Raw genomic sequence first — 17,930 nt, 5'->3', positions numbered from 1 at the left:
GCTTCCGGCTAGTTTGGATGGATAAAGGAAGACACTGGCTGCTACTGCTGGCTATTAGTAAAACCACAGAAGAAGACGTAAGTGCAGGAGAAGCTGCTTAGATTTTTAGCAGATTTAAGTTAATAATTGTAATAGTTCTGACCTGACCAACTCTTCTAAATGCCTTTGATGGACAAGAATTTCATCCGATCACCTCAAAAGATTTGCGGCCTCCTCTTTCCAAATGCGTTTTTTTGTTTTGCTGTTTTCTGTTTTCTTCTTTTTTTTTTTTAACATGACGAGAGACAATCGGACAGGTTTTTAGAGAAAACGTCCCATTTGGCGACCAGGTTAGAGAGAAAAAGGAGCAAAGAAAACAAACAGCCTGACAACCACGTTCAATTTTGGGTGTTCTTTTTTATTGAGTCATCAGTCACAGTGCCTCTCCTCGGAGCTCCTCCAGAGGCACACAGCAGCAGGCTGAAGCACTCAGATAAGAGCTGCGGGGTTCTGGATGACTCACCGACAACGCCGCTTGCTGCTCCCCCAGCCAACCGGGAAAACAGCGACCGGGCAGGACTGTCAGATACAACAGAATTCAACAGCAGTTTTAAAAGTTGAACAGAGCACAGGGGGATGAACTGACAACACACACACGCACACACACACACACACGCAGAAAGTATAGAAAAATAACACGTATCACACCGATTAGTCGGCTCTCTGTTATCAGTCAAACTAGGGGGCTTCATTGAAGCAACTGTGCTGTGCCAGGTAAACAAGGTCACTTGAGAACTCATGCGGTCCCCAGCCGTCGTTTCTCCCATAAAAAACAGGTAAAAAAAACCAACATACAAATACATAAAATTAAAACTAAGACACAAACAAGGGCGTTTCTATCCTCTGGCAAGGCGTTAAATTGCACGTATCTCCGAAAGCGAAACAATTCATCTCTTTTCACTGCGAACGCAAAAACTACATGAAGGCAGCTCGATCTCCCCCGTCACTAGCATCAGTCATGACACAACACTAACAGTGGCTTGTTCAGTCAGCGCTTTTGCTTTGGTTGGACCTCAAAAATTGAAAATGTACCTTGAAGAACTAACACAGTAATCAACATAACACAGGAGTTATGACACTGCATGTGCAGGTCTGCTTGTTATCAGAATTCAAAAAGAATGTTTGGGGTAAAATAAACACAGAAGCAGCGAATTAGCTCTTCGCTGGATGGTCTTGTCAATTAGCATTTCAAATAAAGATGGATTAAATGTATGTGATGTAATTTAACAGCATTCTTTAGTCCACATTGAATTAAAGTTCACCACAAGACCATCTGTAAAAATATGATGAAACAGGTGACCTTTTGTGGCATTTTGAAGGCAGAATTAGTCACTCTTGTTTTTAGCCTTGCAGCCAACACAAACCTGAAATGAACTCATTTTTTTAATGCTAATGTCATAATAGCTTCAACTTTCTTATGTACCTCTCAACAAAAACCAAGAAACCCCACAGAAGTCTTCCATAAAAAAAACATTTCACAAGTAACTGAGTAAAAAATAACACTAAACCCGTGTGATTCTGCTTGAAAGAAACAACAAACAAACAAACGACAACTTTGTGTTTCACCCGACTCGCCACTGCACATCACACGCACACACACACACACATTTTGTCAAGATTGTCATCTATTTCACAGGAGGTTTTGTCCAGGCGAGGAACAGACAAAACAAATAATGTCTGGAGAAAAAAAACAAAAGAACAAATACAACGTTTAAAAGTGTCATGACACTTAAATGAAACCGGGAGTTGTGTTTTTTTTTTTTTAGTGGTGAAGGATTGAAGAAAGGAGGTAACAGTGCAGGGTTTTAAGTCGCTCTTAAGTCAAGAGTGAGAAAAAAAAAAGACAAAGCCGAGGGACCTTCTTTGTGACGCGTACAAAACAAAACAAAAAAAAACGTGTGACCTCCGCGATACGTTGCGGCCCTACAGTAAAGTGCACTTCATCCGCCTGCTCCCTGCTTCTTCGGCAGGGACGCTTCGAAAAACGAATAGAGTCGGATTCTCCACCCGCCCTCCTTCTGGGGCGAGGAAACCTGGAGTGAAGCTTTGTCGACCTCTTCCTGAAGCTCGAGGTGAACCGAGAGCCCCGATTCCGCTTTCCTCGAGGGTCAGGCCTTCGTGTGGTTTTTCATTCAGGAAAAAAAGAAAAAATACAAAGACGTGAGTCCGTGTGCAAAATATCCGGCAATCGTCGCCCCATCTTCCTGCGGGTCCCCGCTGAGAGCAGAGCCGCTCCTGGGAGCAGGAAGGAGGTGTTGTCGCTGCCGATGTGCCCGGGAACCTGGAGACGCCCTCCCAGCCTTCATTGCGCAGGTTCCTCTGGAGCTCAGAGCTCCAGCTCGGAAGCTACCAGTCTCTCTCTCTCTCTGGGCTACCTGATCCTCCCGTTCTTCTTCACCGGGCCCAGTTCAGACTTGGGGTCCGGGGACAGGGAGCTCCAGGACGTCCGGGAGCAGAGTTCCGCCGCGGGGCAGGAGGAGGCCGAGCCGGAGGCGGCGCAGACGCTGCTGGTCACCCAGAAGTCGGCCACGCTGCCGTCCGCCCACTTCTCCAGGGGCTGGCCCACCAGCTGGGAGCGGCGCTGGGCCTCCTGCATGGCGGGCTCCTGGGAGGGCAGCTGCAGCACAGAGCTCAGCTGCTGGTAGCTCTGCTCCAGGTAGAGGTTGCCCGGTGGGCCGGCGTGGAGCCAGCTGTCCACCTCTGGCGGCGGCAGAGAGAGAGAGATTGAAATGAAAGTCTTTGTTAGCGTGTTCAAGCACACAGTCACAGGTAGATCAGTTGAATTTAATCAACAGTTCCGAGACACGTTTAAAGTTTAATAATACACATTTTTTTTGCTGTAGAATTCAAGTTTTCTCTAAAATCTATTAGAAATACATAATTCTAATTAAAAAAATATTTATTATGACTTATTTATTTCTCAGATTGGAATGCTGATGAAGTTAAATATGGCTCTTATAAATGCATAAACACAAAATTTGTTTCCTCTGTTTGGGTGTTTTATTTTGTTACCACATCCAACTTCCTGTCCTACTTCATTTCCTCAACCAATCTTTGTCTATCTGGATAACAACCTCTGATGAGAGCATCACGACCAACATCTCAGAATCAGAATCAGGTTTATTATGGCCAAGTTTGCACAGAATAAAAACGAGGCATTTGACTTCCGATTTCCTGTCCTACTTCTTGTCCTCCACTCACACTAATCATGCGACTTTGCTGATCTTGATAATAATCTGTAATGGGATCATCATGACCAACATCTCAGAATCAGGATCAGAATCAGGTTTAATATTGGCAATTTTTCACAGAATTAAAACAAGGCAATTGACCTGGTTAAAAAAAAGGCCTGTCTTGTCAGGTAATAAACTAATAATAAGTCATAATAAGTGTGTAATCTCACCTTTCTGCAGCGGCTCCTTGTCCTTGACGGTCAGCGGCACGACGAGGAAGCGGACCTCGGCCACGCGTTGCCACTGCTTCAACACCCGCACCGTCCAGGCGCCGGGCCGCAGGGGGCGCTGCAACGGCGGCTTGTACTGCGTGTACTCGGCGTCCACGTCCACCGTGATCTCGTAGGACGCCGCCACCACCAGCGCCGGGTCGATCCACACGATGGTGGCTGTGAGGTTGGGCCCGCGGGCCCACTTCTGCACCGCCAGCGGCTCGCACAGCGGCCCGATGACGCCGCCGAAGTTGCGGAAGATCCTCTCCTTGGGGTCCCACTCGGTGCCGATCTGCCCGGAGACAAGCACGACAGACATCAGACAGGGGAAATTAATTGGATAGATTGATTAGGTACATAGATAGAAATGGTAGATAGACAGATAGATAGATGGACAAAAAGTACGCATTTATGAACTTGAGCAAGAAAATCTCCAGATCTCCAGGAGAAATTCGTATTTGCAGCAGCATGAAAAGGGAACTAGTGTAATAAAAGGCATGCAATGCTTAAACTATAGTAAAAAGAGAGAGAGAGAGGCAAAGTTTGATGTATATAAATATATAATACATATATATACATATACATAAGTATACACACACACACAAACACATATATACATATATATATATATATGTATATATATATATATATATATGTATATATATATATATATATATAAATATATATATATATACAAATATATACACATATATATATATATATGTATGTATGTATATATATATATACACATTGCAGTTGTGCATACTGACTGTGTCTCTTACTGTTGTGCAATGGGCAGTTTGTACACACTTTGAGAGATATTGTCATATAGATGCATGTGATAAAGTGTGTATGCGCAAAGCAGAAAAACCACCGCATTCACCCTTTTGTCCTTTATGTTTTAAGTGTAGAAAAAAAAAATTTCAAACTAATTACGCTCCGGTTTCTGCCAGGCCTGCCCAAACTTTTATCAGATCGGCGGGAGAATCTACGTCGGCAGCAGTTTTCTTCAAAGCGGCTTGAAACTGGGGGGCGGGGGGACGACCCTCTTATCGAGGACAACGCTCACCTCCAGATTCTTGAGCCTTTCAAACTCCTTCAGGTTGGTCTCGAGGACCAGCGTGGCCTGAGGCACCGCCCACACCTCCAGTGTCTCCCGGGCCCCCGAGCCGGTAGCCTGGACCTCTTGACGCACCAGGTAACCCTGGAAGTGGTCGTCGTAGAAGTACACGTGCACCAAGAGTGGGTGGCCGACTGGCTCGAACCTGCGGTGGACCAAGGACAACACAATTAATACATTTAATTCTACTTTATTTTGTTTTGTGTGTTATTACCAGTCTTGAAAAAGATTCATCACAATTGAATCTTCCTGGTTAAAAAAAGATCCAGTGGGTAAAATTTGGCTAATTTTTAACCTACTGCCCATAAATACATAATAAAGTGTAAACTCGCAGTTCAATAAAAGTAATTGGGTTTTCCTTCCCTTAGAATGGTTCTCATATATATATAATAATATACAAAGAGCGAGGGTCTTGCCCCTAGTTAGCTGCCTGACTGCACTAAATGCACTCTCAAGCAGGCTTCCTTAAAAATGTTACCCTCTGGACCTTTAAAAAAAAAAAAAGTCAGTCAGTCAGCAGGTAAGCAAGCAAGCAAGTAAATCAATAAATCAGCGCATACACAGCAAAAATAAATATTGCTTCAGTATAAAAGAACTCTTTGAGCCGTTCAGAATCCCGAAGGATGCCGGGCGTCTTGCGCTGACCTGCAGGCATCCGTGCTGCCCTGCGCGGAGGCCAGACTCTTGAGGCCCAGGCGGAAGAAGGACGAGTAGGCGGTGAGAGCCGCGTCGCTCAGCGAGGCCACGCCGTCCATCCGCTCGAAGAGGCTCTCCCAGTACGCCTTGACGGCCACGGTGCCCGGCGCGTACTGGCCGTACAGGTGCGTGTCCAGGATGTCGATGGCCTCCTGGTTGACCGAGGACTCAAACTTGCGGGCGAAGAACGTCGGCCGGGTCAGTTGCTGTGGATGTTAAGAGACGGAACATGGTGAAAAAAGTGAGCGAGGGCAGCGTAGCCTGTGTAATAAACATTGTTGTATAAGACCTGGATAGCAGACGACGAATATGGTAGGGTAACAAATTTTTGCTACTGGCCACTCGAGGTACTGCAGCCAAAAATCCAACAAGGCCCAAAAAGCATTTTTCCCGTAGACCGTGATAAAAAGAAATTAATGCCTGTAAAACCGCTGACAGGCCTCCGACCTGAACCATGAATCATGACAAATCTTTCTATTGTATATTTTCAAATAATGGACCTTTAATTTTTCCAAAAATGTTTTTCCAAAGGCCAGAAAATACCCCGAAAAAGTTTATTAGGTCTCATCCTGTGTCTTGGCTGGTTCTGATTGGCTGTTATGTTCTGATGCTTTATGGGCTGCATGATGCAGAAGTAACCCAGGAGCTAAAAACTTTTTCTGTGCATGCGCTAGCCGGGCAACTTCATTGAAATGATCGGGCCGTCCCAGTGGATTATGTAGGCTCTAAGGACCTTCTAGGACTTCTTCTGCTCTGTGGTGGCTCACCTGGATCCGGATGAGATCCTGCGGTTTGAAGTCGTTAGGGGAGCAGCCGCACCAGTCCACAATGTGCTTGTACTGGCACTTGCAGCCCAACTTGCGGTTCCAGTTGGTGACGCGCAGGTTGTTGTCCACCAGCGTGTCGCACATGTGGCTGTTGCCGAGCACCGTGTGGAAAAACGACTGGAGGAAGAGGAGGGAGAGAAAGCACAGCAATGTATCTGGGACTCTACACAGCTAATGAGCTAGCAGCTGGGCGGAGGGGCAGGCTCACCTCGGCGGGGAGCAGGGCGTACGAGTAGAACTGCTTCAGCCCCGACACCAGCTCGTCCCGGGAGGTGATGACGTACTCCACGAAGCGGCGGGTGAGCGCGAACCAATCAGAGCCGCCCGACACCTCCAGGCCCTCCGGGATGCTGCGCTCGCCGAGGCGCCACATGTGGTTGTCGCACTCGTGGAAGAGGCGGTCCAGGCCCTGCTTCTTGATGAACCTTCGCGCGATGACACGGAGAGGGCAGGTTTAAAAAAAAAAAAAAAAAGGAGGAGTGGAGGACGCAGGCAGCTCTCATACAGAAGCTCGTGGCTCAGTATAACGGAATTGCGTTAAGTTTCACGTTTTTACGGGACGATTTTCACGTTTTTACGAGATAATTTTCATGTTTTTTCATGATGACATAATTTTCATGTTTTTATGTGGTCATTTTCACGTCATTTCATGATAATAATGACTGAATGAAACGAGGCAATCAAAGGCACTGAACGAGGCCGTCTTTCCATGCGTCTGTAACTGGACAGGTGCGTGTCCCATTGAGCCCCAGCTACTTCAGTCACTGTGAAGATTTCTTCAAATTCGTGTACAACTCTACGCATTTAAAGAATTCACCTCAAAGTACCGGCAGAAGTTCAGGATCTCGCCATGTCTCAAACCAAGCTGAAAGTGCAGTTTAAGCGAATTGTGCAAACCAGCCACAGTGACTTGCTTTCAATCCATTATCAGGAAATAACATGAAAATGTAGAAATGTGAAAATTATCACATAAAAATGTGAAACTCTCACAAAATAACAGAGAACAAAAGGTGAAAATTACCATGTAGTTACGTGATACTGACCCCCCCACCCCCTTTGGCGAGGCAGCAATACGCTTCCACACTTTTAAAAACACAAACCAAAACTTAAGTTAATTAATAACGCTGAGAGGGTTTAGCATGTTTTATTAATCAGCTGCTGCTGCTGCTGCTGCTGCTGACTCGCTGGAATATCTTAGGCGCTGTGGTTTGTGTGCATGTGCGATTTATCATGGCCACAAAAACACAAAGCATCAAATCGAAGAATCTTAAGCAGCCTTTCAGCAGGAATGAAAGACTCTAAAGAGCAAACGTTCCAAAAGTCTAATTCGAAACGTCCCATCGTTGGCCGTGCTCACCGGGTGTTTTCTCTGCCGTGGGACTTGAGGAAGTTCTTGTCACGCTGCTGCGACAGGAAGGACACCAGTTCGTCGTTGGTCCTGGGAGACAGAGGAAATTGAAAAAAAAAAAAATTATTATTATTGGGGTCAGCGAAGAAAATCACAGCCGGAAGTTTTAATAACGCAGCGGCCGACGCAGTTCGATGCACAGCGTTCATTGACAGACACACTGAGTTGCGATGACTTTGCAAGACAAACTGACAATTTGAGGTTGCAAAACTGACTTTTACATTGTAATAAAAAAAAAAAAGTCCAAACATCACAGTTTAAGAAACTATAAACAGGGACCCTCATGGATCTGTTGCTTTGTCACTTTGCTGAACTTGCAAATGTTTTTTCTCTGTTCTCTGAGTTCAAATTATGGCGATGCTGAATTACAAAAAGACACTTCTTCCAACTCCTTTTTGAATATGGAAAATGTTGCAGTTCATTGTAAACAATCAGTCAAAGTTAATGAATGAATGCAAAAATAACAGGCAGCAAAAATAAAGCGACGTGGGTACGAGAGGGAAGAAAAACAAGCAAAACTTTTCTCCGCCGACCTCGTGGGGAAATCCGTGGCGCTGAGGTTGATGAAGAAATCCCACTTCCAGTCCAGCATGGAGAGCAGGTCCTGCATGCTCCGCAGGTAGGCCTTGAGCAGGCTGGCGCCGCCCCAGATGGTCACCATCCTCCAGGGCGTGGCTCGTATGTTGGGGTACTGCTGGGCGATCTGCAGGACCTCCCGGTGCAGGTAGGCGGAGCGCTGTCGACATGGACGGAGAGGTCAGGCGACTTCACCGGGTGTGACGCGTGGGTCGCGGCGGTGACAGGAAGTTCCAAAATAAAATAAAAGGAGGCATTTTTCTGAATTTGCTTTGAAGCCAATTTGTCTTTTCAAAAAAAAAAAAAAAAAAAAAAACTGAGACGAACTGAGCTTAAGGGATCTGGAGCAAAGTATGGAAAGGGAAAAAAAAAGTCTGCCAGGGATTAAATCACAGGAGGGAATAAAGGATGAAAGGGAAGCCAAGGAGCCAGGAAGCTGTCAAGCTTCATGGGAGGAGGGGAGCAGAAAAAGTGAAGGTGGTGACAGACGACGCTGCCAGTGTTGTAACTGAATCATTCAGGAATCTAACAACGTCTTCCTTAAATACACAGTTGATGCAAAAAAATTTTAAAAAAACTGTAGAAAAACATTCCGGGTGTGAGACTCTGGTTGCTGCGGCTGGAATTGGGAATTTCTCACCGTTTGTTTGTTCTCGCATCCCGTGGCCCAAATTTCCTGCAGAAGTTTATTTATAGATGTGTGCGGCGTTCTGGTTGAGTGAGTTGGGCGACCTCACAAACAAAAGGCCAGCGGGGGTGAGTCACCCCGCCCCTGGGTGAGGACGGGTGAGGAGAAGAGAAGAGAAGAGAAGAGAAGAGAAGAGAAGAGAAGCAGCAGGACGGTGGCGTGGCCGGGTTTGTTCCGACCTGTCCCGCTTCACCGGAGTCTCCGCGTGAGAGACGGATGAGCTCTGGCAGAGCGGCTGGGACGCAGCTGACTCCTGATTGGCCGAGGCCGCCGGCGCCGGTGCCGGTGCCGGGGGTGACAGGGTTCGAAGGACTGGCAGCGGCTCATAACGAGCTCCGCGCAGGTGAAGCTCCTGCATCTGCAGCCGCACCTGAGGTCTTCACCTACTCGGCTGGCGGGCTGGCTGGCTGGCTGGCTGGCTGGCTGACTTGGCCGCATTTGTCTTCAGCCTTTGACAGCAGGCTCGCCGCCCGCTAAATCCACGTCCTAAGAATAACCGCGCCGCCACTCCATCCGGGCTAATCCCGTTAAACACGCTGCGACGCCGTCGCCCGCGGGCCAGATACGCCTTTAAGCCGAGCGTCGACGAGGTTCCACTCACCTTGTCCACGTGGATGTAGTAGTAGTGGTCGCGGTGGTAAATGGCCTTGATGAGGCGCTTGAGCTGGCGCACGGCGCGGCCGTGGACCATCAGCACGAAGGCCACCCGCACCGGGTTCTCCACGCCGGACAGGCTGTTGTCCAGCTCGCCGGCAGACTGGACCTGGTTGGCCACTCCTGGGGAACAATGGCATTGAGGACACACGTTAGAGGTGTTCTTTGTGTATTTTAGTCTTAGTCCAACTTAGTACAACTGTATTGAGTGCTCCAGCGACAGACAAATTGAATGGACAGGGAGGCATTCTGGTCTGATGTGATGCAAAATTCACTTGTTTTCTCACAGTAGCGTATCTCTAGGTGAAGCTTCTTCTGTTGGTGCCAAAGTTTTTTTTCCCAAATTTTCTGTGCAATTCTGAAAAATCTTCCCTTTGTGATGTCACCAATGGCCACTCATCTGGGAGATAGGTGTCAAGTAAAGCGATTCTGTCCCCTTCCAGATGTGTGCGGCAAAGCATCAGTGCTAGCACGATGCTAAAGCTAAACATGACTGCCAGAGGCTTTAAAACAGGGGCCGAATATTCATTTTTTCTGGACGTCTATAAGGTTTAACTGACTTGAGGCTCATTGTGCCTTCATAAGGTATAAATTGTTATGAGCGTTTTTCTTTTATAACAGACACGTGACTATTTTGAGACATCGTTTTCGTTTCAATTATTTTTCCTTCAATTAAGTAAAAGCAACGAGGCTGCTGATTGAAAAATGAAGAACAACAAATGGATGGAAGGCGGCACCATTGCTGTCAAACATGCGGTGACACGCTTGCCTGAGTTATTCTAATTCTAATAAATAAATGTCTCATTCTCCAATTTTTGAAGCAGTCGCAAACTCTTTTCAAAATGCACATTTAAGATGGAAAAAGGTCCCCTGACAGGCAGAAGGGCGTCCCCTCGGAGCCGAGAGAGCTGATCTCACCGAGCTGCGGGCAGAACTGGGGGAGGTTGTCTGGCATCAGCTTCCCGGCCTGGTGCTGGCACACGATGTTGCCGATCTCCTGGCGGCACTGCTGCGAGGCGGCGCGGTGGAGCGCCGACAGCGCGTCCTTCCCCACGATGTCGCACTTGGGCACGAAGTCGCTGCTGGGCACTTGGTGCGCCACGTCCACGCTGCCCGGCTCTCCCAGCAGGACACCGGCGGCGCCCGCGGCGGCGGCGGCGGGATGCAGCTTGGCGGCACCCCCGGCGCTGTAGTTGCGGCTGCTGGACGGGTCGGCCGGGGCGCCGTCGCCCAGCAGCGTCATGCCTTGCTCCTGGGAGCTCCTCGGCCTGGCACCGGGCTTCTCTCCTTGCCGGCCGGCCCACCGCCTCGGCCCCGCGGCCACGCCGGCACCCCCGCCCCCGGTCCTCTCTGACCTGCCGCTCCATCTGCCCCTGTTCCTCCCCGACAGGGACTTCTGCCGCTCCCAGACGGCGGCGTCTCTCTTGCCGTCTAGGCCGTTGTGGTCAGGCAACTTGGAGCGTCGTATCTTCCTCTGTGTGTGTGTGTTGAGGGAGTGGGGTTGGGACGGGGGGGGAGAGAGAGAGAGAGAAAGAGGAATAAAAATGTATCCAGTGAACATTTTGTAGAGTGGTGTTTCTCAACTGGTGGGTCGCAACCCAAAAGTGGGTCGCAGAGCTGTTTTGATTGGGCTCCCTTTTTTGGAGGGGAATTTAAAATTTAAAATATAATATAATATATATATTTATATATATTAGGGATGCTAATTGTCGATTCATTCATTAATCGTTCGTTGATTGACCTTATCAATCGATTAACGATTCATTTATAAGCGCCGATTTTTCCTGAGGACCTAAATTTCACAATGAAAAATGTGTAAAGAACATCCTTCAACCTCCCTCAACATTTATCCTCTGACTTTAAGTTGACTTTTAATGGGTCACATTTCAACTTTTCCAAAGTTGTTTAAAAGTTACTTGTTCTAAGGGTTCTAATGGCCATCATGGTATCTACAGGGGAGTTGTCTTTCTTGCCAGTACACTGTTATAATGATATCAAACACCTGTCCGACTAATTTAATTTAATCGATTACATTCTTAATCGAAAATGAATCGATTAATTGTTAAATTGTTAATTCCAGATGTCATAGAGTGAAGGCAGGGTGACAATTTGCCAGTTCATCGCAGGGCCACATAGAGACAAACCACCAGCCACACTCACACACACATACACCTACGGACAATTTAGAGTTTCCAATTCACCCCACATGCATGTTTTTGGACTGTGGGAGGAAGCTGGAGAACCCGGGGAGGACCCGGAGAGAACCCACGCAGACACAGGGAGAACACACGTTCCCAAGGTCCACAATTCAATTCAATAATTTCAATAATTTCTTTACTCAACATGACAGAAAGTGGGCAAGCGTTTTCGTTTTTGAGGAAAAGATTTTGTTGTGGAATAAATTTGGGTCGCGACTTCGTGATAAGGGAAAAAACGTGGGTCCTGAGACTCCACCAGTTGGTGCTCCGCAATCTGAAAGAGATATGGGAACCAAAAACCAAGGCAACAGCTGAGAGAAGCCCAGAGGGAACCATGCCTTGTTGTTTGTGTGGTTCCTATTTTTTTTGTTTTGTTTTATTCTCCCCGTTTCTCTGATGTGTGCTATTTTTAGCGACGACTGCATCCTGTTGTGGAGCTAATCTGCAAAAAAACCCAAAAAACAAAACACACAGCCGTGGACAGGCCACACAATCAAAGAAACGCACAGGATGCAGCGAGGAAGTGTGCGAAGCCGTTACTCAGAGGATCCGTGGGGTCAGACTCACACTGCACACATTAAGGGGAGATTTATTACGCAAAACGCTCTCATCGGGGTCATCCTGGGACGCGCTCTGGGCCAGCTTTGAATTATTAGTGTCTCTTATGAATAAATCCCCCCCCCCATCAAAGCCTTCTCTTCCTTTTTTTTTTTTTTTACCCATGACTCCATGATGTGCGCTGGACTTCGACATCTCCAAAATCATCCCCGGGCTCTCCAGAGACTCCCATAAATGTCAAGCCATGATCCTCTTACAAGCGCGTCTGCTTTGAAGCCCTGAAACTCTTTAAGTTTTCCGCAGTATTGTCAGTGTTCTACTGTTCCAGCGATGAGGGAGGCAGGGAGGGAGGGTGGGGTGGGAGGGGAGCGAGTCTCACGTCAAAGCGGCAAAATCGCTTGTCATAAAAACATGGTTCCAGAGGGGGGAACCCAGGAATGAAAGTGCAGCAGAGTTCCATGCTTTGTATTATTCTAAATTGGAACCATAGTTAGTGAGTGGGGTTTTAAGGATGAATACACTGTATTTATGAAGATCTTTGATACAACAGTTGAAATTCTACTTATTCCCAATTATTGTATTGAAATATCTGCAAGAGACTCTGTGTGTGTTTCAAAAAGTTTCAGAGGCACACAAAAAAAACTGAATTTATTTTGTTGTTTAATGTTAATGAGGCAAAATGAGACAAATTACGTCTTGTGGTTCTTGTACTCTGTGTTGCAAGGGACTTTGTTTTTTATTTTTACTTTTAATGTTTACGTAACAGGGGCGATAAACACAGCATTGCCGCGAGAAAGGGAACATGTGATGCATATAAGATGTCCAGCTTGGGCTAATTTGCAGCCTTTGTCTTGCTAGAACACCCAGTTGGCAGCTGGACGGAGCAGTGCGCGTGCGTGCAGCATGTGGGTAAACGTAATAATAATGCAACACCTTACATCACTAATGCATGAGGTGTCCAAAAACGTTTTCTCCACCACTGAATACATGTTTGTCGTGCACAGGCACTGAGGGAACCGTTCCCGCTAGGCCGCTAACTAACCCCTGCCAGCTAAAAGCAGGTTAGGAAAACACACATGCATTTTTAAATCTCCAAACCAAACTACACAACAGCCGTGGCAGATTATTGGATCGCGCAAAAGAGGCACTCGGACAGGAGGGGCCTCTGTCGGAGGACATGGCAGAACACCGCGGAGGGAAGAGGAGAAGGTTCTGGGAGGGCTTCGGTTCGGGGCGGGACACGTCGGATTGTGCGCTGCCAATAATCCAGCTGCCACTCAGCAAAGCAACTGCCGACTGCCAACCACCAGCGCTCTGCAGCCGGTACAGTGGAAGGCTTTGTGAAGCTCAGTTCTTTTTTTTCTTTTTTTTTTTTTTTTATTAAAGGTACCTGTCAGCTCTCAGGGGAAAAAAAACAACTCTTCTCCTACATCAGCGATTCCCTGCAAAGATTAACAGGAGAAAGCAAAACTCCCAGGCGTGATGAACAGTTTGGTGATATGCCGTTGCCTAACAAAGGGGGCGCTAGTTTAGATAGCTTAAAAGTGAGTAGGTGGGTAAACTGAGTGTTAAATAAGCCCTGGATAAGTGGCTGAAACACAGTGAGACATCTAGTCGAACGACAGGTACTTAGGGATGTTAACAATTAATCAATCAATTGTTGATTAAGAATTGAATCGATTAAATTCCATTAGTCACAATTAATTGAACAATTCTTTACACAGGTAGTTAATATCATTCTAACAGTGTAGTGGCAGGGAAGAGCAATTCACCTGTAGATACAGGGATGGTCATAATATACCTGGAACAAGTTACTTTTAAACAACTTTATTTTGGAAAAAAAAAAAGTCAGAGAATATATGTTTAGGGTGTTTTTACTGTTCTCTCATGTAAAAATGGGTCACATTGGAGCCTCAACATTATATAAGGGTTAAATAATGTCTTCTTTACACATTTTTCATTGGGAAATTTAGGTCCTCAGAAAGAAATGCCGCTCTCCAATCAATTGTTAATCGATCGATAAGGTCAATCAGCTAACGATTAATGAGTTAATCAATAATTTGCATCTCTAAAGGGCACTTTCTGTTTCCTCGGGGAGGATTTGAGGGATGAAAAGAAGTAAAACCAGAGAGAGAGAGAGCGAGAGAGAGAGAGTTAGAGAGAGAGAGAAATCTGCTGGAGAGCTTCTTGGAATGTCTAATGTGAGAGCACGGCTAAAACTTACTGTGAAAATATTTGTTGAATTTCGATTTTTTTTTTTGGCTTCTAAAGTTTTAGAAACCAGCTAAAATTAACTTCATAGGGTCTCATTTGTCCAATTTTCAGATCTTCCAACTTTCATCCCAGACTCCACCTTGCGCAATTAAAATTTACTCGTAATTACTTTTTTTGAATATATATATATAAAAAAAAAAAAAGGACCAAAAGCTCATTGATGAGTCCTTTCAGCTAACATTAGCAAAGACCCTTAATTACTTTTCCGCTTCAAAAGCAACCCTTCCGACAAAGCAGACAAGCGTGCAGCCGGGGCTAACGTTTCAATTTCCCTTATCACTGCTTTTCACAGCTTTTAATTAGCGCCGTCCCCACGCCAAAAACGTATTGATTCAAAGGCGAGCGGCGCGGCATCTTGAGGTTTCCAATTAAAAGCCGAGCGCAGCCGTATCAGCGCCGCCATCTGCTGAAGTGGAAAAGCGGCACGCGTTGGAGGGGAGGGGACGGGACGGGCTGGCAGAGGGCGACGCCGGGACGACAGTCTTCCTCCAGTGACTTTACAACGTCCCCCCCTCCACGCAGACACCTCAGCATTTTGAACGGGAGGAGATATTAACAAGGCAGGAAATGACTTTGTGAGGTGGAATCTGCTTCTCCATCGGTGACTTTTTGCTGTGAATTTTAAAGGGCGAAGCTGCCACGTTCATCAGTGAGACTGAGTATTTTTTTTTCTGACTTAGGATGTCCTTTAAAAAAAATAATGAGATCCGTGAGGAAACAATCAGGCCGCGCAATTTGCGTACGGCATCTATCGCTGTGCTCAAGTGAGGAGCTTTCCTCACATTCCTTTAAAATGTACGTGTAGCAAGTTGAAGCCTGACTCGGCTGCAGCAAATGGTAGCGGAACGCCTGCAGGTCTACATTCACAAGCCACTTATGTCAAATTAAGCATTAATACTGCAATGTAAGCACCCCAAAAAAAAAAAGTCACTGACAATAGCAAGCTCCTTCTTTTTTTCCCCCCTCCCTTCCTGTCATCGTGTACTGAAGAACACCACCTGACGTCCTCCCCGCCGCCGCTCCTTTTACAGATACAAGCAAGTGATCCAGACGTGCCGGGACAGTTATACAGTCCGACAGATTGGCAGCTTGCATTCCTCGTGCATTCAGTGCTCGCAGTCTTGTGCAGGTCACATCTGTTAAGCAGCCCCCCCCCCCCCCCCCCCCCCTTCTATCCCCAGCCTCCCTCTGAGCTTCATGCAGTGGGAGAGCGGAGAGCGCCTCCAGGCAGAGGGGCTCCAGGTGTTTGGGTTCAGCTTCCCACTGTCCGAGCCTTGCGTGACTTTTCTTTTCTGGGGGGAATGTTTCCCCTCTCCGGATGTTTGGTGGATAGGATTCAGAGTTAAGTGAAGGTCAGGGTGGTGTAGCTGGGATAAAGGTCCCCCCTTCGTTTATCTCTTGCTAAAAATACAAATTCAAGTGAGACAGAGGCACAACACTGAAGGATGGATAAACAACAGGAGGGCGGACAAACTACCACCAAACAGTCCGAGAAAGAAGTATTGTAGCCCTTTCCTCAAAAGTTGCATCAGGCCAACTTCTGCCAACTAGATGAGCACCACCACTTAGTCAATTTCCTGTCTCGTTTTTTTTTTTTTTTTTAACTGACTAACTTCATAGTTCAAGGGTTGCTGTTACTTTATAACCAAGTTAGCGCCGTTGACAAACGGGGACGCCAATAGCAACAAGGGTGAATAAGTAGCCCTACAGCACCAGTATACCAGCCGTAACCACAGTCGAGCCGGGACGGGAGCGACCAGTTTGTGTACTACGATGTTTCGCTGTACGGCTAACTCGGCTAACGTCAGCTAACGCATCATAATCACAACACACGGCGAGCTGAGCTGAGCTGAGCTCAGCGCAGCGCAGCTCAGCGCTAGCAGCGGCGGCTAGCTCCTCAATTAAAGCCAACCCAAAGCACAGTCGGCGAGGAGCGACGAGCAGGGGGGAAAGCGTGTCTCACCTCTCCCTCGCCCTCCTCCAGACTTCTGAGACTCCATACCACCAGTCCCTGCACGAGGAGAATGGTCAGCGCGGCGGCAATGGCTAGTTTGTAACGGCGGAGGAGCTTCTGCGCCCGAGCGCTGGCCACCATTTTTCCGACTCCCGCAGACGCGGAGGGGAGGAGGCGGAGAAGGGGGGAGGAGGAGGAGGAAGAGGAGGAAGAGGAGCAAGGGAGGAAAAGGAAGAGGGACTTTTTGTGGTCTTGCATTGTGGCAAGTTGAACTGTGACGAAGTGTCCTACATTTTTACGAGTTTTATGTTTTTTTTTTTCATTTACATATACATATACATATTTACATAACTAGTTTATACACTACCAGTCAAAAGTATGAATTTAATGTCTTTTCTTTCATTTTTATGACTATTGACCTTGCAGTTTCTCTTTGGACGCATCAAAACTAGGTATGTACACACATGGAATTATGTAGGAAACAGTAAAAGTGTAAAATAACTCAAACACATTCAAACTAGCCACCTTTCATAAAAAGCATATTTAGAGTTATTTGCCGTGTTTATCTTTGCTGTATAATTACACATATCTTGCTTATATATTTGATGTCTCCAGTATCTATGCATGAGAAAGAAAATGCATGAGGTGTGTCAGATATACAGCTTGAAACGATACTTGTACAGTGCAGTATAGCCAAAAAGTAAAAGATAAGCAAGATATTACAATGGCAACAAGGTAGTTATAGAAGATCAGATTTGTTACAGAAAGATGCGTTTATATAGTTTTGATAAGTAGCAATACACTTCTATAGAAAACCCCCAAAATCACCGCAATATACTTTCTTTACTGGATAGAGATTGTGTCAGATTTCTTTCTTCTTCTTCTTTTTTTTTTTACATAAACAAGCCTTAAACAGTCAAGTTCTTGTAAAAATAAATAATATAAAGAAATTAACTTGCAGGTATTTGATAAAGGGGCATGTCAGGTTATCAGAGGATTTGGAATAAGCCAGGAATCAAACCCCTAAACTTAAAAGCGGACTTAATTTCCATGTCATGTTTTCTTTATGAGAAACTTGTTACAATAAGAGAAGAAGAGAATTCCATAGCCATGTGCGTATCAGCATTTCAACTCCACTTGAAGTGCATGGTCTTGCTGTTTAAAAATAGTTTTAACGTGACAATTCTACTGTATCTCTCTGTTCTTTGTCCAACGCACGCTCGCTCAGTGAGTGTCCCTTAGAAATGAAACCACGAGGAATGAAGAACATGCTTTAATGATAACAATGTTGATGGACGACAAACATTTCAATGACTTCCTCTTCGTTGTTTAAAGGATACTGGAATCCAAAGACCCCAGTTACGGTCATAACTGCGTCTTAACAAGGAAACAGACCCTCTTTTTATGTAGTAGTACGTGACTGCAGAGCACATGACTGCAAAACATAAAGGCTGTGTGGACCCAACACTAGAAACACTTGTGTCCACGCACTT

General features: G+C 46.2%; 1 protein-coding gene across 1 annotated transcript; it reads right to left on the bottom strand.

Moving 5' to 3' along the window:
• Positions 1-376: 376 nt before the first annotated feature.
• xylt2 (xylosyltransferase II) lies at positions 377-16,611 on the bottom strand. The gene is made up of 11 exons (XM_076023745.1): positions 16,447-16,611; positions 10,372-10,927; positions 9,401-9,576; positions 8,069-8,271; positions 7,485-7,565; positions 6,336-6,552; positions 6,068-6,244; positions 5,250-5,506; positions 4,554-4,749; positions 3,443-3,776; positions 377-2,739 (listed from the first exon to the last, which is right to left on the bottom strand). Exons 1-11 carry the CDS (start codon positions 16,576-16,578, stop codon positions 2,411-2,413), a joined length of 2,658 nt encoding a protein of 885 aa, XP_075879860.1. The 5' UTR covers positions 16,579-16,611; the 3' UTR covers positions 377-2,410.
• Between the last annotated feature and the right edge of the window lie 1,319 nt (positions 16,612-17,930).

Source organism: Nelusetta ayraudi, unplaced genomic scaffold (assembly GCF_046127955.1).
Source record: "Nelusetta ayraudi isolate G7.1 ecotype Tasmania unplaced genomic scaffold, CSIRO-AGI_Nayr_v1 ptg000016l, whole genome shotgun sequence".
NCBI classification, from domain to species: domain Eukaryota; kingdom Metazoa; phylum Chordata; class Actinopteri; order Tetraodontiformes; family Monacanthidae; genus Nelusetta; species Nelusetta ayraudi.
The sequence above is the reverse complement of the archived record's forward strand: the minus strand, read 5'-3'. Positions and strand labels throughout refer to the sequence as shown.

Excerpts from the sequence above, each read along its gene's own strand:
- xylt2 (XM_076023745.1), bottom strand. The coding sequence starts at position 16,578 with ATGGTGGCCAGCGCTCGGGCGCAGAAGCTCCTCCGCCGTTACAAACTA. Across the intron at positions 3,777-4,553 it reads AAAGGCTCAAGAATCTGGAG|ATCGGCACCGAGTGGGACCC; the intron begins GTGAGCGTTGTC and ends GTCTCCGGGCAG. Across the intron at positions 2,740-3,442 it reads CAAGGAGCCGCTGCAGAAAG|AGGTGGACAGCTGGCTCCAC; the intron begins GTGAGATTACAC and ends TGCCGCCGCCAG.